Raw genomic sequence first — 27,606 nt, 5'->3', positions numbered from 1 at the left:
GCCTCTCTCTTCCCACAACCTCCTGCCTGCCCCATCGCTCTTAGCATCACCCTCAGCACCCTCACACACTCACACACCCTACCAGCTACCGGGAGCAGGGCTCTGCTGCCAGCCAGCCAGTCTCTCATGGGCTTCATCTGCTGAGCAGATCTGGGAGGGCGGGAGGCTCTGGTCCTCCTGGCCACAGTGCAGCCACTGCTCTGCTTGTAGCTGACCTGACAAATTTTCAGAGCTGGGAGACAGATCTCCAAGCAGTATGGTGTTGGGGAAGATGACAACCAGCTCTGCCTTCAAATACCAGCTCTGCATTTAAAAGCTGTGCAACTTCAGACAAGACACTTCACCTCTCTGAGCCTCAGTTTCTACATCTGTAACATAAGAAGAATGCCACCGACTTCAGGAGAGAGTTTTGAGAATGACCTGAGATAAGAGACATAAAATACTGAGCAGCAGGCTCAGCAAAAGCAGACATTTAATAAAGTAGAGTGGTTGTGGTTACTGTCATTCCCATCAACGACATAAGCCTTCTTCTCTCTCCCCTGAGCTATTCTCTATAACCGCCATGAAAGGGAGCTCTGGGCAATTTTCCTTCTGGGTCTCAGTTTTCCTACCTGCAAAACGGGGTGACACGACCTCCTTCACTAGGTTGCAGTGAGGGTCAAGTGGCTCTGAATGTGAAAACAGGAACAGTTATCATGGACCAGGACTGCTGTTTTTCTCAGATCAGTGAAACTTGAACATGCTCAAATGCTGTAACGTGGCCAGTGTCACTTCATAAGCAGAATTTCCTGCCCCAGCCTGGGAACGGCTTGAGTAAAATGGGGCCACTGGAGAGGAGCTGAAAGCTGGAAACTGGTTTAGCCCCCGACTCCTTCCCCCACCCCAGGGCAGGAAGCCAGGGTCAGGCCTAACGCAGCTGCGGGAGGAAACAACTACACAGTAATAATAACGGCCCATGTTCACTGTGGTGGGTTGAATCATGGCCTTCAAAAAGTTATGTCCACGTCCCAATTCCTGGACACTGTGAAGCCGACCTTATTTGGAAGAAGGGTCTGTTGTAGATATAACTGAATTAAGGCTCTTGAGAAGAAGAGGTCACTCCGGATTATCCAGGTCGGCCTTAAATCCAACGACAAGTGTCCTCATAAGAGACACAGGGGAGAGGCGACAGAAGGGGGAGGGCACTGTGCCCACAGGGGCAGAGACTGAAGTGATGCAGCCACGAGTGAGGGAATGCTGACAGCCACCAGAGGCAGGAGGAGGCAAAGAAGGATTCGCCCCAGGGTCTCCAGAGGGGGGCGGCCCTGCCAGCACCTTGATGTTGGACTTCTGGCCTCCAGACCTTTACAAGAATACATTTCTGTTGTTTACCCCTGGATTGTGGTAATTTGTTACAGCAGCCAAAAAACCCAATACATTCCCTGTATGCCAGTCTGACCTGGACTGGGTTGTTTAATGCAATAAGCCAGCGAGGAGGGGCTTATTATCATCTCTGTTTCACAAAAGAGCAGACTGAGGGGCAGCGGGATTAGGTCACACAGCAAGGGAGTGGCAGAGACGAGACGTGGACCCAGACAGCCTGGGTTCGAGCTCCACAGCCATCTGTTTAACGGGTGGTTCTCGAAGTGTGGTCCCTGGACCAGAAGCTTCGGCGTCACCCAGGAACTTACTAGTGCTACAAATTCTCTGGCTCTGCTCCAGACCTACTGAACCAGACACCCTGCGGCGAGGGCCACGCCCTGTGTTGAACCAGCCCTCCAGGGGACGATGCACACTCAAGCCTGAGACTCCCTGCCCCCACACCGATCTGCAGAGGCTAAGGCGGTGGCCTGAGACTGGATGGGGGGCCAGCCGTGGGGATCACGGAGCAGGAGAGATGAGCAGGGGGCCAGCAGAGGTGAAGTCTGCTGCCGGGCTGAGACCTGGCCCAGGGCTGAGCGGGACTCCAGCCACTGCTGCTAGGGGCAGACCCAGGCAGGGCCCAGGCGAGATGGGGCTTGCCTCTGACCACAGCACAGCAAATGAGCAGCTTCCCAGCCAGGCTGATGGGAGGCTGAAGCCCCTGAGAGATGCAGCCACTGGCTGACATCAGAAGGGCCTAGGGCCTGGGGCGAGGTGGCCAAGTGGGCCCAGGCTGGGGATAAGCAGGATGCAGAGGGGCTCAGGAGCCCCAGCCCGCAAGCCTGGGCATGTCGGGCGAGGGTTCTGCAGCTGGGAGGAAGCTTGTGGCCTCCCAGGAACTGTTCCCCAGGGAAAGCCTGTCCCAGCAGCAGGACCCAGGCCTTCCCGGAGGGCTGGCCACAGCTCCTTCCCTTGCCTCCCCGGGCCCTGCATGGGGCAAAAGGAGCCTGAAGACATCTAGGGACGGCTGCACTGGGAAGCTGGGCCTCAGGGTTGACTCTTCCTAGATGCCTACAAATGAGTCACCCCATCTTGCCAAAAGACCCTCCCTGGGTGAGTTTCCCAGGAAGCTCCAATTTCCTGCCACTCTGTCATTATCTGCTGACTTGCCTGTGTCTCCTGCTGGCCTGAGAGCCTGCGGGGAGCAGACATCCTGTTCCAGTTTCATCCCCGTGTTTCCCAACTTCACCCCTGCCCCTCTAGCACAAGGCCTTGGGTGGGGTGAGCAAAAACTGAGCATTGACAGAGGAATGATGAATGAATGAACAAATAATGCACACGTGGGTGAATGCATGAGCTTAACAGACTCTGGAGAAGGGTTCCTGCATGCTGGTCTTAGCATATCCTACCTACTGTCATCAACCACAGAGAATTCTAACGAATGCCAGCCGCTGTCAGGGTAATCCCACCAGCACCATTTAGCTCAACAGGCACTTAAGACCTGAGCTCTCAGCCGACCCCACTGTTGAGGTATAATATAACATTAATAGCCACACAGACCTTGCTGTTACCTTTCCTGAGGGCTGCAATCTTCCATCCTTTTCACTGACCCCTCAGCAGGAGGGCCTTGAACGACCAGCTTCTGCAAACGCCCGCCCTTGGCTCTCACCCGCCGAACACGGTGGGAGCGCCTGTCTTAAACACACTGGCCTCTTAGACTTCAGACTAAATTCCACTGCCTCCACCTTCCCCTCCCAGAAACGAAGGTCTGGGTGGGGACGTGAACAACAGATGTGCCCTCCTCCATCCTATGCTGTTAGGGTTTGAGGTTTGGCTGGAGGCCTCACGGAGGAGCTAGGTGTTAGAGCTGGGGCCACTGGACAAGACAGGATGGGACGGGCCAGCCCTCGAGGTCCCGGGGAAGAGTGACAAGATTCCTGCTTCTCGCTGCATCCCCCAGCCCCAGCCCCAGGGATGTGAGGCATAGGGGGTGGGGTGGGGGGGGGCATCAAATGGTGAGAGCAGCTTGAAAGAATATTGTAATTCGGGTGCTTTCCAAGTCTCTCCCTAAGTGAGGCATGTCCTTGGTGTTTCTTGAGTTCTCTGGCATGGCTGACACCATGTGGGCAATCAAATCTCTTAAAGAATTGCTCTCCACATGCCTCAATTCAGTCATAACATGCATTATCCCAGCCACAAGGGAGAATGGATCCCTGAAGGGGAGGGCGGGGTGGGCCTCCCAGTCTTTCCCTCTATCCTGGTACCCTAGAGGGTTCTGGCCTTGCCCACCACCAGCGTCCAGTGGCCGACCTCATCTGGACTTGGCCCTGAGCTGGACTCTGGAGATTGTGAGGACCCAGACTCTGGTCCCCAAGTAGCTCTCAACCTAGTAGAGGGGGCAGGACACCAACACATGGAGCCCTGATACAGTGGCCTGAGCTGAAGGACAAGGCAACTGGGATGGGCCTGCAAGCTTCGCACGGGTGAGCATGGTGGAGGGAGCAGAGCACAAGCTCACCCGCAGAGTCAGGAAACCCCATGCGAGTGTACATGAGTGTGTGAGTGGTTCTGGGGGACAGGAGCAATGGGACCCTTAAATAACCTCCAGCATTAGAGCAGAAAGGAGAGAATACGAATCCAGACAAATACAGATTCAGATATGTTAAACCGACATGCATCACCTCATCTGATCTCCGGACAATCTGATAGGTGGGGACTGTTGCTCTCCCATTTGGCAGATGAGAGGACTGAGGCTGAAGGCGATCAAGGCCACAGAGCTGCTAACTGAGGTGGTTGGGACTCACAGGTGGGTCATCTGAGGTCCTTCCCAGCTCCTTCTGCTCCTAATCACTTTGTCATCTAGGGGACTGGAGCCAGGCTATGGAGAGCCTTGAATGTCAAGCCAAAGAGACTAATGTTTATCCCACAGGCCACAGGGCGCCTCAGCAGTTTCTGAGGAAGGCTGCAGCTGACCATTTTAGGAGCCTTTCCCACTGCACCCTAAGCTGCCGCCCCGGCCCTCGGGCCCCCTTCGTCTCCCCTGCCAAGGAGAGGGTGGAACTGGGCGATCTGGAATGTGGAGCGAAGGCGGTCATTTGGCAACAGCTGGAGACATACTTTCCTGCAGCCTCTCAGCACTTGGCATGTTACGCCCCGGGCAAAACCAAGCTGCCCTGGGAACGGCCCGGGCGTCCCCCACGGGCCGGTGTGAGCACAGCCAGGGCAGAGCAGCGGCCAGCAGAAGGAGCACATGGCTTCAGCAGGCGCCGTGAAACCCCTGCTGCACCACCCGAGGCCGAGGGGGGCCTGGCGAGCTGGGGGAGCTTCAGAGCTCAGCAGGACCTCAGGAAAGACCCAGCGCAATGTCCCCAAGGTGAGAAAACTGAGGCCCAGACTGATGACATGACTCGCCCAAGCACCCACGGCATGTCACGTTCCCACAGCTATCCAGGCCACTCTCGCTCGTACCCTAAAGAAGGCGAGGCATGGAAAGTGCCTCATATAGTGCTGGTACACAGTAGGTGCCTAATATGGGAATGGATGCATTCAAGTCTGTAGAGGGAGCCTGGGGTCCACACATACAATGACTTGGATGCTGCTGAGTAGCGGGGAACAAGTGCCATAAGAACTTTGTCCCACAGCTGTTATCAAACACACTGCTGCTTTCCACAGACCTTTCTGCTCCACTGTGCAGAGACCTGCTCCCTGCGGGATGCTGGAGCCCCATCTGGCTCCGAAATGGGATTTGAGTTTAAGGGAACAGTCAGAACAGATGGTGACCCTGAAGTCGTATTGTGAAACAGGCTGACTCTTGTTTAATCGAGATGAAAGTACAGCTTGGCGGTCTCCAAACGCTTGCTGCAGGAAGAGCCTGCGCACCACCACAGGATGGGCGGGGGACCCGCATCTGCCAAGACGAGCACCCAGGAGATGCCCCCAGCTGGAGACCAGAAACTGAGGGTGACCTCAGGAGGACCCGAGGAGGACGAGCCTCACCCAGCAAGTGCAGGGGAAAGGACACACAAGCCAGAGAGACCTGCATGCAAGTCCTTGCGCCACCAACTACTAGCTGGTGACCTTGGGCCAGTTAAGTTCCCTGAGCCTCAGTTTGCTGATCTGGACACAGAGCTGACGATGGCTAGCTCTCAGGGTGCTGGTGCAGCGCAATGTCGCGGCCACTAGTGCTGGAGATTCAGGGTGAACAGGACAGATGCGTCCCCTGCCTTCGTGGCATGTATGGTCTAGGACTGAGCTCCTCATCCCTCGGGGGGCAGGAGGATCGCCTGAGGGCTTTAGAAGACTCGTGCCTGACTCCCACCCCAATTGGATTCTCTGGGGATGGGCCCAGACCTCAGTATCTTTTAAAAGCTCCCGGGGGTGCTGTTGTGCAGCAGGGGGAGGTCCATGGTCCAGGGGAGAGCCCTCATCCCCTGAACACCTGCTGTCTTAAGCTCCACCCTGAGCACTCCTCAGCGTTACTTGCAGAACGCCTCCCCCAGCCTCTGGAGGAAGGGCGGCTACTACCCACGTCCAGATGAGGAAACCAGCGCTCTTTCTGAGCAATTTGCCCAAGTCACATAGCCAGAAAACGGAGGAAGCGGGATCTGAAGTCCATCTGATGTTTCCAGAGCTCAGCTCTAACCGTGCGCTGCCAGGCACATAAGAGACCTCAGCATACGTGACTTCCCGAGCCCCATCTTTCCTCCCGCATCCCTGAGGATGGGACAGACTGACAACGCAGCTACAGTCCAGCAGCACTCAGGAACTTCCAGGTGGTGTGAGCCCTACCTGGACATCAGAAGACCCAGTTCTAGACTCGGTTCTACATTTTAGCTGTGTGATTCTTATCATGTTCTTGGCTTCTCGGAGCCTCCATCTTCCCAGCTGTAATTTAAGAGAGCCAGAATAGATGATTCCAGAAGTCCAACATTTTCTGGGTCCTCAAGGTTCCCAGTGGGTTTTGACAGAAGCGAGGTGTTTGGGGACTGCAGGCCCTGTCAGAAGGGAGCCCTTGGAGCCCCAGCTATCCAACGGGCGTGAATGGGTGAACTGTGCCTTCTCCACAAGGAGCCACTATGCACATGGACCACAAGGGTAGGAGGCTGCCTCCAAAGGGCGATTCTTAGAAACCTTGAACTTGAGTGGGCCTGGCCAGTCTCCCACATGCATATGCATGAGCAGCATTTTTCACATTCCGCCCAATCTTCCCATGCTAACGCAGGCCGACTCTTATTCCTGGAAAGGTAACACAGATCGGGAGAGGAAAGCTTCTGGTAGCCATCAACACATACACTTCTATTCATTCAACCAGCATTTATTGAGCACCTGCTGTAAGACAGGGACTGTTCTAGGTGCTGGGGACCCAGCAGTGACAGAGACAAGGTCCTTCCCTTGGGGAGTTCACAGTTCTAGTGCAAGAGTTTTGGAGAGCAGTGATTTGCATCTTGTCAATAGCAAGAAAGTGTTAATGGAGCCTTCCACAAACAAGTGTGTTAGCTGTCTGTGGATGGACAAAACGTTTACACAAGAATGGGTCCTGGCACCTGCTACAACAATTCTGAGCCTCGTCCACAAGTTGGAGACCTCAAATCTATACAGAACGTCATCTCCACTAAAGCACCCTACCATCAGAGAGAAGGGACCCTCTGCCTGAGGGCCTGGGTCAAGCCAAAGAGCCCCCCAGAGCTGGGAAATTTAACTTAAATCTCTTGCTCTATCTTTAAAAGCACTTAAGTTTTGCATTCCACTCTATACTATATGTGTGCTGGTTCTTTTTAATTAATACAAAAATGTTCTAAATTATTCCCCAGTTGTTACTGGACTCCCCATCCCCCCCCCACCCCAACTTACCAACCACTGAGTAAAATGGATGCGGGGAATAAACAACGCGGCTTTGCATCCACTGTCACACAGCCAAGGACTGCGAGCACACCCAGTTGGAGAAGCAGTTCTCAAGGAACAGCTCGGACAGGAGGGGGTAATGCACCATCCGCATCCCCCCATTTCTAAAGGAATTGCTCCCCTATGTGAAAACACCCAAAAACTTCCCACCTGCTATTCCCTCCAAGACCTGGTTTCCGTTCCCTGGTGAGAGAATTCTGCATTCCGTTTATGGACGCACATTCTGAATACAGAGATCCAGAGAGAGACAAAAATCTAAAGAGATAATATCAGAGCTGGTCCAACCCCTTCGTTTCACAGACAGGAAGAAGCTTCTCAAAGCCAAGACTAACAGGAGTCTAACTACAGAGGGTAATTCTTAGAATCCTTTCCCCACATGACCTTCACGACCTCTCGGCCAGGCAGCTGTGACAGTCTGCGAGGCTCTGGGTGGCCGAGGCAGGACCAGAGACTTCGAGTTGGCTGAGGGCTCTCACTCCAGCCCTGTTCCCTATCATTTTCCTGCAAGTCTCTTAAATACACTTCTCTTGGGCACCACAAAGCTGGCGACTCTGTGCCCCCCCGAAGCAATGACCTCTCCAATAATAAGTCGAGGCAAGAGCGGAACAGGAAGGAGGACCCAGAGGCCCTCAGCCTGAGGACCCCTGGGCTATGAGCCATGATGCCCGCCCAGGGCCAGACTCAGAAAGCAGCTACTGGATGGAGGTTCTGCTCTCATCCTGGAGCCTCCCCCCACAGCCTCCCCTCCCTCGCCAAGCTCAGGCCACACACAGGCTGCTGCTTCCACACTCTTCTCATTCTGTTCCATCTGGAACAATCTATTCCTCTTCTAATCCACCAGCTCCACCCCCCTTCTTGGCTAAATCTATTCACCCTCACATCTCATCTTCAATGTCACTCCTTGGGGAGACTGTCCTGACACCCCAGGACAGATGAGAGGGCCCGGGGCTGTGCTCATGGCTCCCTGTACTTCTTCACAACATTTTCACCAGTTAAAAATACTGAGTTTTTTGTACAATCCTTTATTTAGTGTCTATGTCCCCCAGTAGACTGTAGGCTCCCGAGGGTGGGAACCATGGCCATCTTGTCCATCATTTTGTGTCCAGCACATGCCCACGGCCCTGTACAGAGGAGGCAGTCAATAAATATTTATGCAGTAAAAGTGAGTGAGCAAATGAATCAGTGAAAACCTACTAGGCTATGACAGGCAGGATGGCGACATCTCCCAAGGCCAGAAACTTTAGGATTAATTCTAGCCCACCAAGCCCCCTTGCAAAGTCCTTGCGTAGCTATCTTTCACTTTTCCCACTTCGGAGTATGGTTGCTTACGTCCCTCCAGCAGAAGGTCAATGATTCCAAAGATGAATGATACTGTCCCGGCCCTCCCCGTCCTTGGTGAGTTGGATTGCAAATGAATTCTGACCCCTGATGGAAGGAAACAGGTACAAGCAACGCTGAGAGAGGCCCAGGAGGGTTTAGGGACCACGTCAGCTGGCACTGAGGCTGAACCTCATTACCGTGGCCATTACTGAGGGTTTAGCATGTGCCAGGCCCTGTGTTAAGAGCTTTAGGACATGATTTCATGAAGTCATCACAAGAACTCTGGGATAGGTCCTATTATCTCAACTCTACAGATAAGGAAACTGAGGCTCGAAGAGCCAAGGATCGTCCAAGGTCACCAGCTAGTTGTGCAAACCTTAGAACTGAACCAGCTCTGTCTGACCCCACAGCCCCAGCACCTCAGCATCCTGCCGCAAAGGCCTGCGGCTCATGCTTCCTCGTGCACACTTGCCACCTGGGGCCTGGGTAAGGTGCAGATTCGATGCAACAGGTCTGCAGCAGGACCTGGGACCATGCCTTTCTAACAAGCTCCCAGTGATGCTGCTGCTGCTGGTACAGATCACACTTTGCAGAGCAAGTCTATAAAGGAGAAAAGACGAAAGAGGATCGCAGTAGGGCAGGGAGAGAACTCCATTCCGCAGGATGGCACTGGCCAAAAGCTGGGAGAAGGGAACACACTCACGAAATTCAGAAACCAGCAAGTAGTTCCTTGTGGCTGGAGCAACGGCATGGCGAGGGGAGAAGAAGCCTTGAGCTCCAACCCTGGGGTGTTAAATTTAAGGTGCTGTAATGGAAAGCACAGTTTTAGGAGGAGGCACGACATGATGGGACCTGTGTTTTGACGAGCCACTCTGAGGGCAGCGAGACCATGCACCAGAGGGTAGAGAGATGGGAGGTCCTGTTGGCAAGGGAGCCGCTGAACAACCATTAGACAGCCTGACACACGCCTGAACCAGGAGGGGCACACAGATGCCAGGGACAGACTGGATGCAACAGACATCCAGTGGCAGAGTCAATTTCTTTGAAACAAAGCTACAGGACTCATTCCAGGTGCTAAAAATGTCTCAGGCACGCTATGCACTGGAGCAAAGGTGCAGAGATTACAAAAGCCGATGGCAGAGAGAAATTTAGGCGCTACATGTCCAACAAAGTCCCAAAGAGAGCTACTCTTAGAAATGGGACCCACCAACCACTTCTCCCAATCCAGCCACACAGTCTCCGCGGCAAGCCAGCCTTTTCCTCTCCCTGCAGACTAAGTATCTGAGTCCAAGGGTGGAAGTGACTTGGTCAAACTCTTATGGCTGAGCCCAGCTCTGAGGAATCCTACTGCTACAGCCACGCCCTGCAGCTCAGAGGACGATCCCAGCAGAAAAAAGGAAGACATTCAGCGGTAATTTGATATCAGCCCACACTTGTAAATATTAAATAAGCAAAAACCACTTCATTTCTTAAACCGGAAGCTCATATTCTAAGAGGGGAGGGATATGACCCTGAAATGGAGCCATCTACTCTAGACAGTGAAACCTGAAATAAAATTAGAAAATGTGTCACATGGAAAAACTGCAGTGAGGAATGGTTTCCTTTTTCCCCCTTTTTCGTTCTGCGGGAGAGTGAGTAATGCGGCATTTTAACCAGACGGGGAGAGAGCAGCCATGGTTTCTCATGGTTTCTCATGGTGTCTGCGTGTGACACACACAGTTGTTGGGCACAGCTGTGGATCCTGACTGGTGGAACGGGACGCAGTGAGGGATGTGAACAGAGCCGAGCACTGCTGAGTTCAATCACTGCCCCAAACTGCCTCAAAGCTTGGCCAATCTGAGCTCAGGCATCCTAGAAGGTTCATGCTAATGGTGCCGTTAGGGACTACGTGGTCCAACCCCTTCATTTCCCAGATGAGGAAAGTGAGGCCCAAAGGGAGATAGAGATTTGCCCAAGACAAAAGACGGAATAGGGGAACATCAAAGCTGAGCCTCTGGACAAGTCTCCACCATGTCCCCCTGTTGCCACATTTGCTCTGGCATACTGGGGCCCTTTGGTGGCTGGTAGTGACCCGGATGTAGCTGGCTTCCACTGGGTCATTCATTCAACAAGCATTGCCCGGGCACTGGCCCAGGGACAGGCATGGTGCTAGCTGCTGGAGGTACAGGAGAGAATAACCCTAGTGTGGACCGTCAGGGTGGCCCTCCCCACCTTCCAGCCACTCTGGGGGCTGCATGGTTTGAGGTCAGGCTGTGAGGAGGGTTACTCTGGGAGACGAGGCCAGAACAGCACACTCGTGGGACTTCAGAGGGTGCCAAATGCCACGCTAAGGAGTTATAATCGGTTTCCATGGCTGCTGTGGCAAATGACCACACATTTAGTGAAATACATCAACACAAATTTATATCTTACTGTTCTGTAGGTTAGAAGCCCAACACAGGTCTTATTCAGATTAAAAAATAGGGTATGAACAGAATATGCTCCTTTCTGGAAGCTTTAAGGGAAAATCCATTTTCTTGCCTTTTCCACCTTCTAGAGGCCACCCACATTCCTCCGCTCATGGCCCCTTCCTCCATTTGCAACAGCCGCAAAGAGAGCTGATCAAGCCCTTCTCATATTGCACCTCTCTGACCCGTCCTGCCTCCCTGTCCTACTTTTAAAGACCCTTGCAATTACACTGGACCCACCTGGGTAATGCAGGGTCCTCACCCTCTTTTAAGGTCAGCTGATTATCAATATTAATTCCATCTGACACCCTAATTCCCCTTTGCCATATAACCTAACATATTCACAGGTGCGGGGATTAGGAGGTAGACACCTTTGGAGGGCCACTACTCTGCCTACCACTGGTGGTTAGCATGGAAAGACGACAAGCGGTGTTAAGGTAGGGGTGACATAATCAGAGCAGGTTTTACAGTGCGGCTCAAACCTGGGTCTGTGGGTGGGACTGGAGACGCTGCATTTCTACTAAGTTCCCAGGCGATGCTGATGCTGCTGGTCCCTGGACCACATCTGAGGGACCAGAAGCTAGAAGACAACCATAGCTGTAATATGGGGGATGGATTGCAGGGTGGAGAGAATGGAGGCCAGGAGACAGACCTGTATGCTGAAAATAAAGACAGAACTAGCCAGTCGCTAAGACTGCGTGGCTGGAAGGGGCAAAGCAGCTGACCCAACTTCAGTCGGAGTTCTGTGTGACATTGCTGACACTGCATGAACTCAGGGTCAGCGCGTCATCCACTTTTGCACGTCTGTTCTACAGGATGGAAGGGTTACAACTTTCCAGCACCTGAAAAGCATACCTTCATTTCTCTTTCACGACACATATTCTATCCCCTATGTATCTGTCCTACCTGGGCTCTGCTCCCACCCCCACTCCAGCCCCTCCACCATCTGCCATGGCAGATGGCTGTGGGTGGTCTTCCAGCAGGGGTGGAGGCCCACACAGACGTTGCTATGGTCAAGGGTTCATAATGCTGGGTTTTCACTAAGATCTCCACAGACGCAGGCTTTGAAAGATTCATTCATTAGTGCATTCAAATGCTCACTGTGTCCGTGTGGTGCTGTGTCAGATGCTGGACAAATAGGAGTTCCAGCCCTCAAGGAACCCACGGCGATGTGGCAGCAGGGAAGGAAGGCGGTACTGGACGGGTCACCAATCACAGGCCCGTGCTTATCTCATTGCTCCTCGCAGCAGGAACTGTCCCACTTTACAGATAAGGAAGAGAGCCAACTGGCCCCGGGTCACTCAACAGGAGGCCGCAGAGCAGAGATCTGAACCCAGGACCTGGGGTCTCAGAGCTCAGGGGCACGAGCTACTCCCCGAGGCTCCCTCTGGGGCCCTGTGCCAGCTCTGCCACACAGTCACCTGTGCTGCGACACAGACAGGCACCTTCCTCTCTGGACTCAGGATCGCTACCATGAGTGGAGGCCACTGGCCTGCACTGGTTATTCTCAACCCTGGCTGCACCTTAGAATCACACCGGGAGCTTTGAAAACCTGCCAATGACCGGCCTTCAGTTCCCATGAATTAAGAATCCTGGAAGGCGGGAAGGACTGGGCATCAGCCTCCTTCGGAATCCTTGAGGCGACTCTAAGGGGCAGTCAGGGTTGAGAACCACGCAGGTCCCTGGGACCTGAGCTCTCTCACTCCAACTTCCCGAAGAACCCTCTTCTCGTCTAGCCCTTACCACAAGGCGCATGCAAAATGGATGAAGGAATGGGGGAGGGGGAGAAGAGGGGAAGGGTTCCCCAACCCCATTCAACTAAGGACAATTTGGAGCAGTGATGCTGGTGCTGTCCCTTTAGCTGTTGTCAGCTCTCCTTTCGGATTAGAGAAATAACCCAGCAGCAGCGGACAGAGGTGGAGCCAGCTGGGTATTCTCACATGCTGTCGCAGGGAGTGTAAATTCCTACTGCTTTCCAACGAACGCAAGGAAAGCCTTCAAAACGGGCAGGCCCTGGACCCAACAATTTGTTTAGGCGTTTGTGCTGGGAAATAATTGCAGAAAAGGTCAAATACAGAGCTACAAGACTAGAGTCATCACCATAGTGTTTATAATAGTGAACAACTGGAAACCACCTAAAGGCCTAAAGGGGCCTAGCTTAATTACGGGACAGCCAGAGAACGAAGTACTATTTCAATTTTCAATTACAAAGGATGTTAGGAAGAATATTTAGTGTTCCAGAGGAAGTGTCTAGATGATCAAGGAAAAAAACGCCAAGCAACAAAATACAACGTACAGAACGATCCATTCGTACTATAAGTGCGTATTTATGCATGGAAAATAAACTCGAAAGATGGCCCACCAAATGCATGCAGGGTTTATCTCCGAGTCACAAGATAATATATGACCTTTGTAAACTCCTCCCTTTTTCCCCACCTATGATTACTATTATTTTTATTAACAAAAAGTGTAATGTTATTTTTCATGTTAATGAAAGAGGAAAACGAATTTCCTCCCGCAAAGTGTGCTCAACTCCCTCCGCCTCTCCCGCCTCCTGGTGGCATGCTCCTCCCTCGTCGGCAGCGTGAGGGCCTGCCTGCCCCTGCAGCAGGACGCTCAGGACGATCTCCCCAGCATTTGGGCCAGCTGCTGCACACTGCTCTCTCCCACTGGACTGTGGGTCCCTCCAGGATGGGCCCGGGGCCAATGCAGCTCTTCAGTCACCCTGCCACGCACCCCGAGGGCCTCAAGAGAGCAGGCAATCAGGAGATGCGGGGGAAGACAGAGAAATACAACAGCAGCCAGAACAGGGCAAACAGCTTTGACGACTTCAAGAGATGTTCACTTTGGGAGGAGGCTAATTGTAAAAGACCTCCTGGGGGTTGGGGGGAGAGCTTTTAAGCTTAGCCCCATTTGAGTCCCTCAGCGATAGGAGGGTGACTCCTGGAGAGACTTAAGGCAGGGCTGCTCTCTACAAGCCAGACTCTAGTCAAGCTGCTCAAACCCAGGAAAGGTCTCCCCCAACACCTGAAGTCAGGGGGCCCTGCTCACTTGAGAGAGATACTAGGGTCCTCAAAACAGTTTTCTGCCCTGTCCAGTCCCTGAAGTCATCCATGGCATGCAACAAGTGTGAAATGGGCTGAACTGGATCAAGTTGGGTTGGGTTGGACTGGACTGGATTGGGTTGGGTTGGGTTGGACTGGGTTGGGTTGGCTTTGTTGGGTTGGGTTGGGTTGGGTTGGGTTGAGGGATAAGGGGTGGGTTGCACGCATTAGGTGGCCTAGACTTCATGTCTCCCTCGCTAGATCTTGCCTGGGAAGGATCGGGACCTTCTCTCAGGTTCTGTTCTAACCCTAGACTTTTTCTCTCTTGAGTTGGGGTGGAGCAGAGGAAGGTGGTTGGTCAGCAAACCTGGCTCCTCCCAACACGTCTGACCCATCTCAGCTCCCCTGGACTCTGAGTGGACAGCAGTAGTTCAGGCCCCACGATCTGCTGCTCTGGCTTTGAAGCCTTTGCTCATCTGTTCTCCTTACCGCACATTGATGTCTTCAACTGACACTTATTGTAAGACTGCCTCCCTTTTTATAACCCTCACCTGCCCACCACCGCGACGACACTCCCAGCATCCAATCAGAGCACAAGGAAATTATGTGATAAATCAATCTATACCAAAGAATTTATGGCTTAATGAAGAAGGCAGGAGTGGCCAGATTTTAAAACATAACTGCATGGGTTGTAATTAGTCTTTGGGTGGTGAATATGATGTTATCTACACAGAATTCAAAATATATTACGAGGTACACCTGAAAATAAAACAATTGCAAAGCAATGATCATCAAGCACACATGAAATTTTTAAAAAACACATATGCACAAGAAAGTGACCAATAGTATAGAGATTCTAGAAAAAATTTTCTATCTTTAAAAGAAAAAATTTTAGCCACAACTAGAAGGACCCACAACTAAAATATACAACTATGTGCTGGGGGGATTTGGGGAGAGAAAGCAGGGGGAAAAAATGATTGGCAACAGTTGTTAGCTCAGGAGCCAATCTTCATAAAAGAAAAAACTTTATATGATAACCAGAAGCAACAAAATGAGAGGGGAACAGTTCTCATTTCAATTAGCGTTTTGGAGAATCCTGGGTACCACTTTGGAAAAGAACTGACTGCAGATTACTCCCTATGTAGTCTGTGCAATTCACCTGATCTGTGGTCCGTTTTAAATGGATTGAGCTGTAGACATTAAAAGACAACTGGGAAATCAGCTCATCTATTTAGTTAGGAGAGAAAACATAAATGTACAACTTTTGACAAAATGGAGGCTATCGGGAATAAGACACGTGGGGATTAGCTAGAAGAATTATTTGTAAGATTAGATGGAATTAAAAAAAAAGATGAAGAGTAAAGTAACATTAGTGTAAATTCCAGCCTAACTAGTTATGAAAGGAAAGAAAACTAAAAGCCCCACCCACAGTTGGCAGAGCCACGGGAGAATGGGGATGACTTACACACCGCAGAGGACATGGTCAGTTGGCGCATTCTCGCTAGGCCACAGGCTGGACCCACCCCTTCATCCCTCTTTGATTCATTCAAACAGTCTGCGGAGCCCCCACTCTGTGCCAGGCCCCCACTCTGTGCCAGGCCCTGTGCCCGGTTCTGGGACTCAGGGCTGGAGAAGGCCCAGCCCCCGCCTCTCGAGGCTTCCCATGTAGTGGGGGAGGCAGACGAGTAATCAAACCAGTCTAAGAAGCCCTGTGACTGACAGACAGGGGACAGACAGTGCTGGACCAGAGGAGAGACACCCAACATGCCTGGCAGAGCAGGAGGGCTTCCCAGGGAGGAATCTTAAAGGATGAACGGGGCAGTGGCAGGTGGATGGGGGGAAAGGCACTCGCAAAGAGGGACTGGCCTGTGCAAAGACACAGAGGTGGGACATTGCACAGCTCGTTCTGAAACCTGCCGGTGGTTCAGTGGGAGCCCAAGTCAGGAGGGGCTCTGTGTGAGCAGAGACCCAGAGGCAGACAGGGGCCAGACCACGAAGGGCCCTCTGGGGGAAGGAGCACGACTCCATCCTAGGTACAATGCGAACCCAGCGAAGGCAGTTAAACCACGGAGTGGCATGATTAAATTTGTACCTCAGAAAGATCCATCTGAATATATATCCAACTAGTTCTGTTCTTTGATGGGCGAGTCCGTTTGGGGGAATCTAGTCAAAGGAAATAATCCAAAAAGAAAACAAAGGCCACTTGTCTGACGATGCTCCCAGGAGCACTGTTTATCATAATGACAAAATGGCCAAAGGCCAAGTGACCAGCTCTGGACAAATGAGGCATGATCCACACCCCCAAGGTGCTCCCATGGGAAAGAGAGAGGAATAAACATATTGATAGTACGAAGGGGACCGTGGCTGGTGCCTGGAAAGACAGATGAAGGGCTGTGGGGGTTTAGTGATGAGAAAGTTCAGCTGGGGAAATCAGGGAAGGCACCATGGAAGAGGTGCCATTTAAGGTGGAAGGTAGGATTAGGCCTTAAAGAGAAACAGTGAGAGTGTAGTCTAGACGGGGAGATTAGTTCACACCTCGTGCCAAGTCAAGGAGATGCAAAATCCCAAACATCCTTGGGGAGCTGTGAGCGGTTCAGCGTGCCATCAGTTTGCTGTAAAACACACCAGTGGGACAGGATGCTATCACAGGCATCCCAATTTTAAACAAAACCAAAACATTTAGCCAGTCATTAAAACACTACAGTCATTTTATTCATCACAACTTCTAAAGGTGTATGAGCAAGAGCAGCTCACTGCAGGCCAGGGCACAGGTCAGGCAGGTGACTAGTGATGCGAAATCTCAGGTGGGACGTTTACCCAGTTCTCTCTCACTCAGGAAAGCACGTCAGACTGCCGGGGGGCAAGGGTGAGATGCTCAGAGGGAAAACCTGAACCTGCTCTGATCAGGATCCAGAAGTTCTCCAGAGAAGATCCACAAATGGCCAATGAGCATAAGAAAAGACGCTCGAGGTCATTAGACATTAGGGAAATGCAAATCAAAACCACAATGGGATACCACTTCATGCCCACTGAGATGGCCATAATAAAAAAATGGAAAATTACAAGTGTCGATAAGGATGTTGAAACATAAGAACCCTCGCACACTGCCGGTGGGAACGTAAAATGATGCAGCACCATGGAAAATCATTTGGGAGTTCCCCAAAGACATAAGTATGGAATTACCACATGACCTAGCAATTCCACTGCGGGGTATATACCCAAAATAATTGAAAAAAAGTACTCAAATCTTTGTACACAAATGTTCATAGTAGCACTATTCGTAATGGCCAAAAGGAAGAAACAATCCACATGGACACATCAATGGAAGAATGGATAAACAAATTGTGGTATACCCATACAATGGAATATTATTCAGGCATAAAAAGGATGAGGTTCTGACACATGCTACAACATGGATGAACCTTGAAAACCTTATGCTCAGTGAAAGAAGCCAGGCACACAAGGTCACATATTATATGATTCCATTTATATAAAATATTCAGAATAGGCAAATCTATAGAGACAGAAAGCAGTTAAGCAGTTTCCAGGGGCTGCTAGGCTGCGGCTTGGGGAAAAAGGAGTGCTGCTTAATGGAAATAAGGTTTTCCTTGGAGTGATGAAAATGTTTTGGATCTAGACAGAAATGATGGCTGCACAGTGTGGTGAATGTACTCAGTGCCCCTGAATGGTACACATGGAAACGGCTGGTTTTATGTTAAGTCAATTTCACCTCAATACAAAAATTCAATCAGCATATCCAAATGTCCAGTAAACATATGAAAAGGTAATCAACTTAATAATCAGGAAAAATTGAAACTACAGTGAGATTCTAATGCATATGAAAGGCTGACATTAAGCCCAGCGATAAGACCCAGTGCTGGTGAGGATGCAAAGAAATGGGGACTTTCAACCAGCTTGGTGGCCGCATGCCTTGGTACAAACACAGCAGAAGGCATGCTGCCATTGTCTGTTCAGCTAGAGGATCTGAACATCCTGTCACCCAGCACTCTACTCCTAGATATAGGATCAAGAGAAATGCGAGCACGTGTGCACCGAGAGAAATGTACAAGAACGTTCAGAGCCACGCTACTGTATTAGCCCCAAGTGGAAAGAACCCAAACGTAGTTGGAGAAAATGGGTAAATAATGTATGGCACATTAAGACAGTGGAATATTATATAGCAATGGAGATAAATTAACTACAGCCACAGGCAACAGCAGAAATGAATCTCAAAACTTAGTATTTAGTGAAAGAAGCCAGACACCAAAGAATACATCCTGAATGCATAATGTTCAAAATCAAGTAAAGTGGGACGTTAGGATTTGGGGATACGTGCTTAGGTAGTAAAGCTATTTTTAAAAAGGAAGCAATCACTGTAAAAGTCAAGGTTATGGGAGGGAGGGAATAACCATAGCCAAGGGGCACAAGGGAGCTGGTGGGGGGCTATGCTATTTCTTGACCTGGGCTTTGTGGATGTTTGTTCCGTGATAAATCATTGCACTGTACTTTTTGCGTGCACTTCTCTGAATGGATGTTGTATTTCACGATAAAACAGTTTAAAGACAAGTAAATAATTTGCACATATCAGCACTTTATTATCAGGTACAAGTTACTGGCATACCACTGCCCCTGCCCCTAAAACAACCTCCTTGTCCTCTAAAATTGCAAGTATTCCAATGACACTGTAACTTTACGAGTTCAGCCCTGACCCATTAGGGGCACAAGGGTGGATGCGGGAGACAAGGGCCCCATTGACAAGGTCTCTTTAAACAGGGTGGGCCAGGAAACCCTCAGGAGATGAGAAGCCTTGGGACCTTGGGCCTCAGTTTCCTCGTCTGGAGCACAGAGATAATAACAGCCCCAGTCCCCTCCTCCCGGAGCGATGGTGAGAACTGGATGAATGAAATATGAACTCGCTCACACCTCTGCCTGAACATACGACGTGGTTTACAAGTGTTGGCCTTATTAAACCGCATGCAAAACCCGGTTTGCAGGAGGACAGTTCATGCATCTAAGAAGAGAGGCTTCAGAGTCCCAAAGAGACACTGAGTACCCATCCGTTGGCATGGCCATCCCCGGGCCCTGCTCAGCTCCTGAGCGTTCCCTGCCACTCCCTTTTAACACGAGGTATGGGAACAGGACTTCCTCTGTGTTAGAAACAACAGCCCTGACCTGACATCAAGGAATCCAGCCTAAAAACGCGGCAAGGGAAGAAACACAAAAGTTCCTTTCCCCAGACCCCTCTTTCTTTTGGGGCTGGGGGTTGCAGCCAAGTTCACAGAAGACCACAGAATCTGCAGCGGCCCTCTGCGGCTGAGTTGGCAGTACCCTATATCACATGCAAAATTGCAATGTTCTGGCAGGGGCCAAAACTGTGCTCCAGCTGCCCTTTGATCTGAAAGAAATGCCAGGCTGTATGCTCTGGCAGGAAAAGCTGTCATCGCCTTTGCCTCTTGCTCCCAAAGAGACAATGGTCTGGGCTGTCCCAGGCTTCCTCAGGCACACAGTGAGGCCACCCACTCAACCCCCATTTCCTTCAGGGGAAACAGTTTCCTCCGCCTTCTCCCCACACACTTCTTCCACCGAGGCTGTGTACCCAACTCCTAATCCAGAAGGGGTCAGAGGCGACCACTTGGAGAGTGTGGCTCTCCTGCAAAACTGCATGAGAAATGGGCCGAGCGAGGAAGGACCCGACCGAGCCCACAGTCTGGGTTCAAGTCCTGCCTTTTGGACTGCCCACATCCTAAGCCTCTCTCACCCTCAGTGTGCTGTTCTGTTCAAACGCCTGCACCGTTTTCTAACACAGCTATTGCAAGCACCAAACCCTAGCTTCCATCACTTACTTAGTGCCTAGCATGTGCCAGGGTGTGGAAAGCATATTACTTCTAATCTCTCTTTTATTCTTCATAGTATCCCTAGGAGGTAAGATGATCTAATTATTCCTCTTTTTCGGATTAGGAAACTGAGACTCAGAGGGGTGAAATTCATTAGTCAACGTCATCTAACCCTGCGACAATTCAAACCCAGGCAGCCTGACACACCTTAAGCAAAATCTGTTTTAACTCAGATCCCACTTTTCATCCAACCACCTTTGGGTCCTGGAGGGGAAAGTGAGACGCAGGCAACAGAAGGGACCAGATCCCCTGGCTACCAGCCCTCAGCTCTTCCCATCACCCTTGGCGCCACCGCCCACGATGGATGTGACTCCCCAGGTAACTCAGCGCTAAGTCAGGCCTGGGGCAATTCAGTCCCGTTATTTCCTGCGCCGCGAAAGCGCCAGGTGTCTCTGCCGGCGGTCGTGCATCCGCACCTGTGCACAGAGAGGGCAGCAGACCTGCCCGCACCGGGAGCCAGCGGCGCGCACGACCCGAGCGCGGGCGCCGGGGCGGCTGGAAGTAACTGTCCCGCAGCCGCTCGCGCCGTCACTGCTTCCAAACCCCTCTCTGCCCAAGCCGGAGAGGCCGCGCCTGGCTGCGACCTCGCGGGCGCCCACACAGCGCCGCGCCCGCCCGTGCCCGGGGCTCCGGCCGCGGCCGGGGAAGCGCGCAGGACCCGGGCGCCCGGCGGCGAGGACTCCCTTTTATGTCCAGGAATGAGGCGCGCACCGCAGCCGCGCCCGCCGCCAAAACCAACCTCCCAGGGTGCGGAGGCGGCCGGTGCCACCCTCAGGCCGGGTCGCTTACCTGTCGCGGAGCGGGTCCGGGTGACAGCGGGGAGGAGCGCGGAGACCGCGAGCAGCAGCAGCGGGCGCCAGCACGGCCCGTTCCTCCTGCAAGAAGCGGCCGAGGGGGAGAGGTGAGGCGGGCGGGCGGCCGCGGCGCGGGCCGGGGCGCGGGGAGAGGGTCCTACCTGGGCGCCATCCCGCGGGTCTGCCGGGGCGCCGGGCGCGCGGAGGCGGAGGGGCGCTGGTGGCCGCTCGCGGGGCTGCAGGAACAAAGGCGGAGCCGGGCGGCGGCGGCCCGCGGGAGGCTCGGCCCGCGCCCTGACTCAGCCGCGCTGAAACCCGACTCCGCCGCGCCCCGCGCTCCCCGCGCGCCCTCCCGGCCGGCGGCCGCCCCACGCCCCACGCCCCTCTCGCCCTCGACGGGCGCGCGCTCCCGCTGCCGCGTCCACCCCGCGCGGCCTTATGTAACCCTCGAGACAGCCCCGCGTCCGCGCGCCTGGGGCAGCGGGCCGCCGTCGCGTCCCGCCCTCTCCTCTGTCCCGTCGGGGCTGCCCCGCGGAGCAAGCGCTCTCCTTTCACCGGCCAATGGAAGCCTCTCAACGGCCCAGGGAGGCTGGCATCCCGGTGACCTCCCTAATGACAGACGGGGAAACTGAGGCTCAGAGAGATGGGGCGCGTGTCTCAAGGTCACACAGCTGGACTGAGCTCCTGACCCCTGTGCCCCGCCCTGCACGCCTGGCCCGGGAACCCACGGAAGGCCAAGGAGTGGCCCGGGCTGGGGGGTATAAGTGATAGTACATATAAATAAATGCAGCAAAGATAATCCTAATAAAAATTTTAAATATACCCACTATTCCAAGGTTTGCCTCGCTATACCTTGCTTGCACCCCCCGCCCCCACTGGAATGGAAGCCCCAGGAGGGCAAGAGTTTACATCTGTTTTGTTTTCTGCCTCAGATAGTACCTGGTAATAGGATTTGCCAATTTGCCAACAAACTGGGTGAATGAAGGAGTCTTAGGTGAGACGCCACTCCAGGCCCTGGGACATGGGGGAGGTGAACCAGTCGGAAAAACACCCGTGGGAGCTGGGGAACATGGTAGACTGCCCCCCTGTACAGAGCCTAGCACAGAGCCTGGCACTGGCTAAGCCCTCAAATGGTGTCTTTTTATGATGGTGATGATCACCAGCTCACCAGTGTAAGATCTTTGGTCACCCACTGAGACCTAGACAGTTCTGAAGCAGGGCGGGCCCCAGGGGCCTCTCTTCCTGATGCCCTGAGGAACCACGGGCCGTAGCTCTGGCCATTCCTGGTTTTCATTTCCAGGGGGCAAGTCCCCACCTGCCAAGTGACAAGGTGATCTGAGTCAGACCCTCAGAGATGGGATGGGGGTGGACGTGAAAACTAACATTAGTTGAGGGCTGATTATGTCCCAGGCCCCGTGCTAAATGCCTCACCTGTGTCCCCTCGTTTAATCCCCACACCACCGCTGGAGAGGCAGTGCTGCAGCCATGCTCGTTTCACAGCCGGGGAAGCCAAGGTTTAAGATGCGCCCAAGCTGCTGCATGACAGGTGCCACCCCGTGCTCTGCACCTCTCGGTCATATTACCTGTCCGTGAACGAGAGGTCTAGACCCACTCCCTACCCCCAAGAGCAAAACTGCAGAGTGGGAGCAGTCAGGCATGAAAGGGCTCATGTCAGCGCTGGCGGGGAAGGCTCCGGGGGGAGCTTGGGCCTCGGGGTCAGGAGCCTGGGTTCCAGTCCCGTTCTGGCCCTGGCTGCAGAGTGAAGCTGGGAAAATCCTGCCGTTGTCTGATTTTTTATTTCTTCGTCTATATAATGAACGTAATGATTCTGACATGGGCAGGTGGCTGTGGGTCTCGAGGAGATGGCTTGCACACCACGGTGCTCTGTCCCCTGTAAGGTGCTAGAAGAGATGTGAGGGATTGGGTCTGGGGGTAATGCAGTCTGCAGAAAAGGAAGACATCAGCATGGCCTGGAGAAGCCAGGAGAGGTTTCCTGATGGGTGTGAGGTTAACCCAGGCTCTGGGGTCTGCGGAGGGTTTGGGGGAAAATAGGAGGGAGGGGAAGGCAATACTCAGAGGCAAGCACACCCAAGCAGTAAATGGATCAGCCCACCCTGGGCTGGAGAGGAAACCAGTGGGCAGGGAGGTGCTGGAGTGCGACGACCTTCAGTGGCAGGCCGATGGATGGGTGCACACGTGGCCTTGAAGGCCTTGGACATCATTGGTATTCCCAGAGTATTTTGGAATCCCAGAACATTTGCAATGGACAGAGCCCTGAGAAGCACAGTCCAGCCATCTCCTCCCAGCCCCATTTTATTGATGGAGAAACTGAGGCCAAGAGAGGACATACAATTTACCAAGCCACCAGTCTGGTAAGTGACAGACTGGCAAGTCCCAGAGCCAAGGAAGAGACACGATAGAGAAGAAGGGATTGGGCGAGGTCTTCGAATGTTGCAGAGTTCATACCGGGTCAGGAGATCCTCACAGGTGGTGAATTCTCTGTCACTGGAGAGACAGATCCATTAACAAACAAGAGGTGGCAGAGAAGGTAGGAAGATGAGCTTGGGCTCTGGGTGAATCTTGGCTCTGTTACGAGCTATATGAAATGTGGGCGGATCTCTAAGATGGAGATGACACAGGTTCCTTCCTCCTACGTTGTTGGGAAGATTCAAGGCGTCACTGAGATAGAAAGCATTGGTCAGAGGGTCTGGTACAGGACAATGCTCCCTGGATGGCAGCCTCTGTCATTGCTGGTGGTGGTATTCTGGCAAGAGGGAGGCAAGACCCCCAGCCCCATCCTCAAGGGGCTGAGGCACCAGCAGCCAAAGCAGCTCCAGAGCTGGGATGGCCCACATGGAACTAGCACACACATAACAAAGTACATCCTAAGAAAACTGTCCGCTTCAGGCTCCTTTCTTATTCTGTTTCTGTTCCTGTTCTCTGCGAATATGAATTCTCTCCCACTTGCAGCCATTCTGTGCTGGACATACCCTATTTTATTATGAATTATGAACCGTATGGAATTTGCTTGCTTTTTTTTTTTCAGAAGATTAGCCCTGAGCTAACTGCTGCCAATCCTCCTCTTTTTGCTGAGGAAGACTGGCCCTGAGCTAACATAATGCCCATCTTCCTCTACTTTATATATAGGACACCTACCACAGCATGGCTTGCCAAGCAGTGCCATGTCTGCACCCGGGATCCAAACCAGCGAACCCCAGACCGCCAAAGCGGAACGTGCGAACTTAACCGCTGCGCCACTGGGCCGGCCCCATGGAATTTGCCTTGTTAGTTCTATATTTCTCTATTGCTTACAAAGTACTGTATCAGCTAGGGATATAACTGACTTTCTTAGAACTATATTTCTATATTGCTTAGAAAGAACAGCATCAACTGTGATTATATAATAATTCTTTGGTTCTGTTTGACAGTTAAAACCAGAGGCTATAAACTGGTGGCCATGACCTCAGTTTGGCCCACAGATATGTTTTATTCAGCCTGTCTGCCTGGTGTCAATCTCCAAGTTAAATTAGCAATCGTTGATAATTAGGTGAGTTTATATTAAAATCCAGATTTCTGGCTTGTTTTTAAAACTTTGGAAAACCTGGCAACATGGCGCTTGCATTCCCTGTGCCGACGACTGACTGGCACTGAGAAGGGGCTGCCGCCTTCAGTTAAGGCAATGTTCTCTAGCTTGCCACAGTCCCCAGCACTCCCTATTGTTCTCCAACACCAAGGCCATTTATCATCACACGTGCACTCTGCCTTTTCTTATAAGAAAGAAAAGTGGAATAGATTGAATGTTCATGTCTCTGTTAAAAATGGGTAAAAAATGAGATATATAGATAGAGAGAGAAAAGGGGAGCCATGTTTCAAGAAAGATGTGAAAGAACATGTTTCTATGTGTTTAACATACGCATAAAGTGTATCTACATTGAAAAAAATAAAAACCAAGATGCCATTGTGAAACAAACCTGATGCCCGCAGTTATGTGTGATACCTGAAGGATGAAGGAATAGCTGCATTTTGATTGGTGGGCTTGATTGTGGTCCAGTTTATCTGTCTAAGATATGTATGCGGAAGGCAGCAGTTTCCTCTACACTCTGGCAGGGAAGTCTTGTGTGCACATATCATATGTTGTTGGTTCTGTATAAGTATCTGATAACGTCCAATTTCCTGGAATCTAAAGATGAAAGTCCCCAAAGCACATTTTTCCCCTACAAATGACTGGAAATAGATATGCATTAATATTATTAATTTTGTCTCGATTTCACCTGGGAAGCCAGACCACGTTCACAGCCAACAGGCTCTCATTTTGGAGGTGGGCCTGGAGGTGGGAGCTGTGAGCCCAGACTGACGGAGGACAGGGAGGGTGTCCGGCCTGGGAGCTGGAGGCGGACCAAATGGCCCCAGCTGCAGGAGTGGGAGGGGTGGGGGCAGGATGCCAGGCAAGGCGTTTCGCCTCCTGCCAGACTGTGTTTTGAGGATTTAAGCGATTTCCTTCCATTCAACGTGAAGTAGTAGAAATAGCCAAGAGGAAGCTTCGTGTCATACCCGAGCTGGTCTAAATTGTTTACCACGGCTTCTGCACGGTCTGAGAGATCGGGCCGTGTAGAGACGTGGGGATCTGATGTCCTGGCTCTTCCAGAACTCAGCTAAATTAATGGGCTGTTCCATTTTCCTATAATCCGCCCAAGTGTCCCAGAAAACTCAGCCTCCAAAAGCATTCTCCAAACTGTCTCGAGCAGCTGGAAGGGGCCCAAAGATCAGTAAGCTGCATCCCAAATTTTGTCTGGGGAAGAAGTGACCAAGCACATAGGCACGTCTTTCTGAACCTGCTTCTCTGGGATGCGGACGTGAGGTCGTGGTGAGAAAGTTCACAGGAGGCACTCAGAGCTGGCATCCTCATCGGACTTCACGAGCAGGAAAAGCAGAATAGACTTCACTAGCTGACTAGGAAAGAATTTACTCGAACAATCAGAGAAGAGGGCTGCCTTTTGGGTAATCAACTGAAAATGATGACAATATAGACCCCCAGCTGCGTTCTCCGAGGACCGTTTTGTCTGATGAGCACATTGATGTGTTTGCATAGGCAAAGGGGAACCGCGGGCGGACAAGAGCCCATTTTTCCACATAAGAGAGAAAGATGAATTGGGAAATCTGGCCATCCTAGTGGGAAGAGGACAAGAAGAAAAGGAGGGAGAGTGTGTCAGTCACCTCTTAGGTGCCACCGTCAGTGCCCTGTCCCATCCCCTCCACCTTTATCATTCATGCCAGCACCTGCTTCCCTTCACCTGAGCACTGTCTCTGGCTCCTGGAGCCTGCTCTGCCCACAGCACAGCGGATTGGAAGTGCTGGGGAATTAACACTGAGCCCCCCGCCCTCACAGCAGCAATCAACCATTGACTGACAGGAGCTACTTCCCCAGTTGGTGTGAACCCCTGGGCACCCGTGAACCCCTGGGCACCCGTGTCCCCCTCACAGCCCCTTGCCCCGTGGTCACATGGAGCACCTCTCGCTTCCTGCCCCAGGGCCTCCCTGTGATGCTGAGGTCTCACATGCTGCATGATCCACTCAGCGTGAGCAGCCTAGAAGTGCAGCGGAAATGACACGCCGTGAAGCGGTTTTAGCCCATGGAAGCCTGCAAATACGTTTTTCTCCCTTCGTCTCCCAGGTGTGCTGTCCTGGGAAAGTCATGTATAAGGCAGCTCAGAAGACGGGCTCACAAGACTGAGTAATCAGTTATTTGATGCCTCTTCTTGGCTCTCCCTCCTTCCAGCCTCACTCTCCTTTTCTTCACTTCTGCACCCTAGGATGGACTTCCATAGAGACACCTAGGACTGAGCGACCCAGAATGAGAGGGGTGCTGGAGTTATCTCTCACACTCTCCCACTCACGGATCTTAGCAGGGTATCTAGGGTCCTTGCCACTTCCATTTTACCATGTCCAATTAGCATGATGACACCAATATGGGGGACCAGCAGTATGATCTGCGGCATGTCAGGATGACAAGGTCCCCATGGACTATATTATAAAAGAGACAGGAGAGTTAACATAGCCCTGGGGCAAAAACATGGATATGCATTACTCTCCTTGCCATATGAAAGCAAATTGCTTTCAATTTTCCCCAGTGACAGAGACTGTGACTGCATTTGCCAGATCATGTCGCAGCCCAAGTTCAAGGGTTGTGTTGATCTATTCTAGTGAAGATACCATATCTGGCATGGCAGCTGCAGTTGAGGCTGCCGTCTGGCCAAGGTTATGACAATCCACTGTTATCCACCACAAGCCGTGTGGCTTTTGCAAGGGCCATAACAGAGAACTAGTGGAGAAGTAATGGAACCCGCCACCCCTGCACCATTTAAGTCTTAATAGTGGTTCTAATCTCTGCAATACTTCCTGGGAGATGGCATGGCTTCTGATTTACTCCTGGAGATACAGAAAGGGAGGTAGTTTCAAGGACTTCCACTTGACCTTCCCTCCCAGACTCCACAAGTCAAGTATTCTGCCAGAAGCTAACTTTATCTGTCCCAATAATATATTTGAGAAAAGCCCGAAATAGATCTAGAAGGCTCAAGTAAATTTTGTGAGCAGGTGGCCCAGACATCCGCGTCACCTCCCACTTTGCACCAACACCCCTTCTGCAGCTCACACTTCTGGCTTCATGGGTGGTTTCCTACAACGGACAAACAGAGAAGGAAAAAGCTTGGGCTGTGTGACAGGTGAGTCAGCGTGATGTGCTGGTGCTAGTTGAAAGGGACTGTCGCTGCACTGCAGCCATTTCAAGGATGGCCCCAAGGGACAATCATGAAGAGAATTCCTTCCAGTGGGTAGAACTATGAGCAGTAGACTTGGGCAGCCACTTTGA

At 52.0% G+C, this 27,606-nt stretch overlaps 1 protein-coding gene across 2 annotated transcripts in view; it reads right to left on the bottom strand.

Annotated features, from left to right (window-relative positions):
- Positions 1-21,101, bottom strand: part of COL15A1 (collagen type XV alpha 1 chain) — a 102,188-nt gene extending 81,087 nt beyond the window's left edge. Inside the window, exons 1-2 of one of the 2 annotated variants that reach the window (XM_070595948.1) lie at positions 20,903-21,101; positions 20,737-20,822 (exon numbers count right to left, since the gene is read on the bottom strand). In XM_070595948.1, the coding sequence (XP_070452049.1) occupies positions 20,737-20,822; positions 20,903-20,913 (97 nt within the window). In that variant the 5' untranslated portion in view covers positions 20,914-21,101. The remainder of the gene's footprint in view (positions 1-20,736; positions 20,823-20,902) is intronic. The other variant, XM_070595946.1, reaches the window with a different exon arrangement.
- Between the last annotated feature and the right edge of the window lie 6,505 nt (positions 21,102-27,606).

This window comes from Equus przewalskii, chromosome 26 (genome assembly GCF_037783145.1).
Source record: "Equus przewalskii isolate Varuska chromosome 26, EquPr2, whole genome shotgun sequence".
Lineage (NCBI taxonomy): Eukaryota > Metazoa > Chordata > Mammalia > Perissodactyla > Equidae > Equus > Equus przewalskii.
This window is presented reverse-complemented; position numbering and strand designations above follow the sequence as displayed.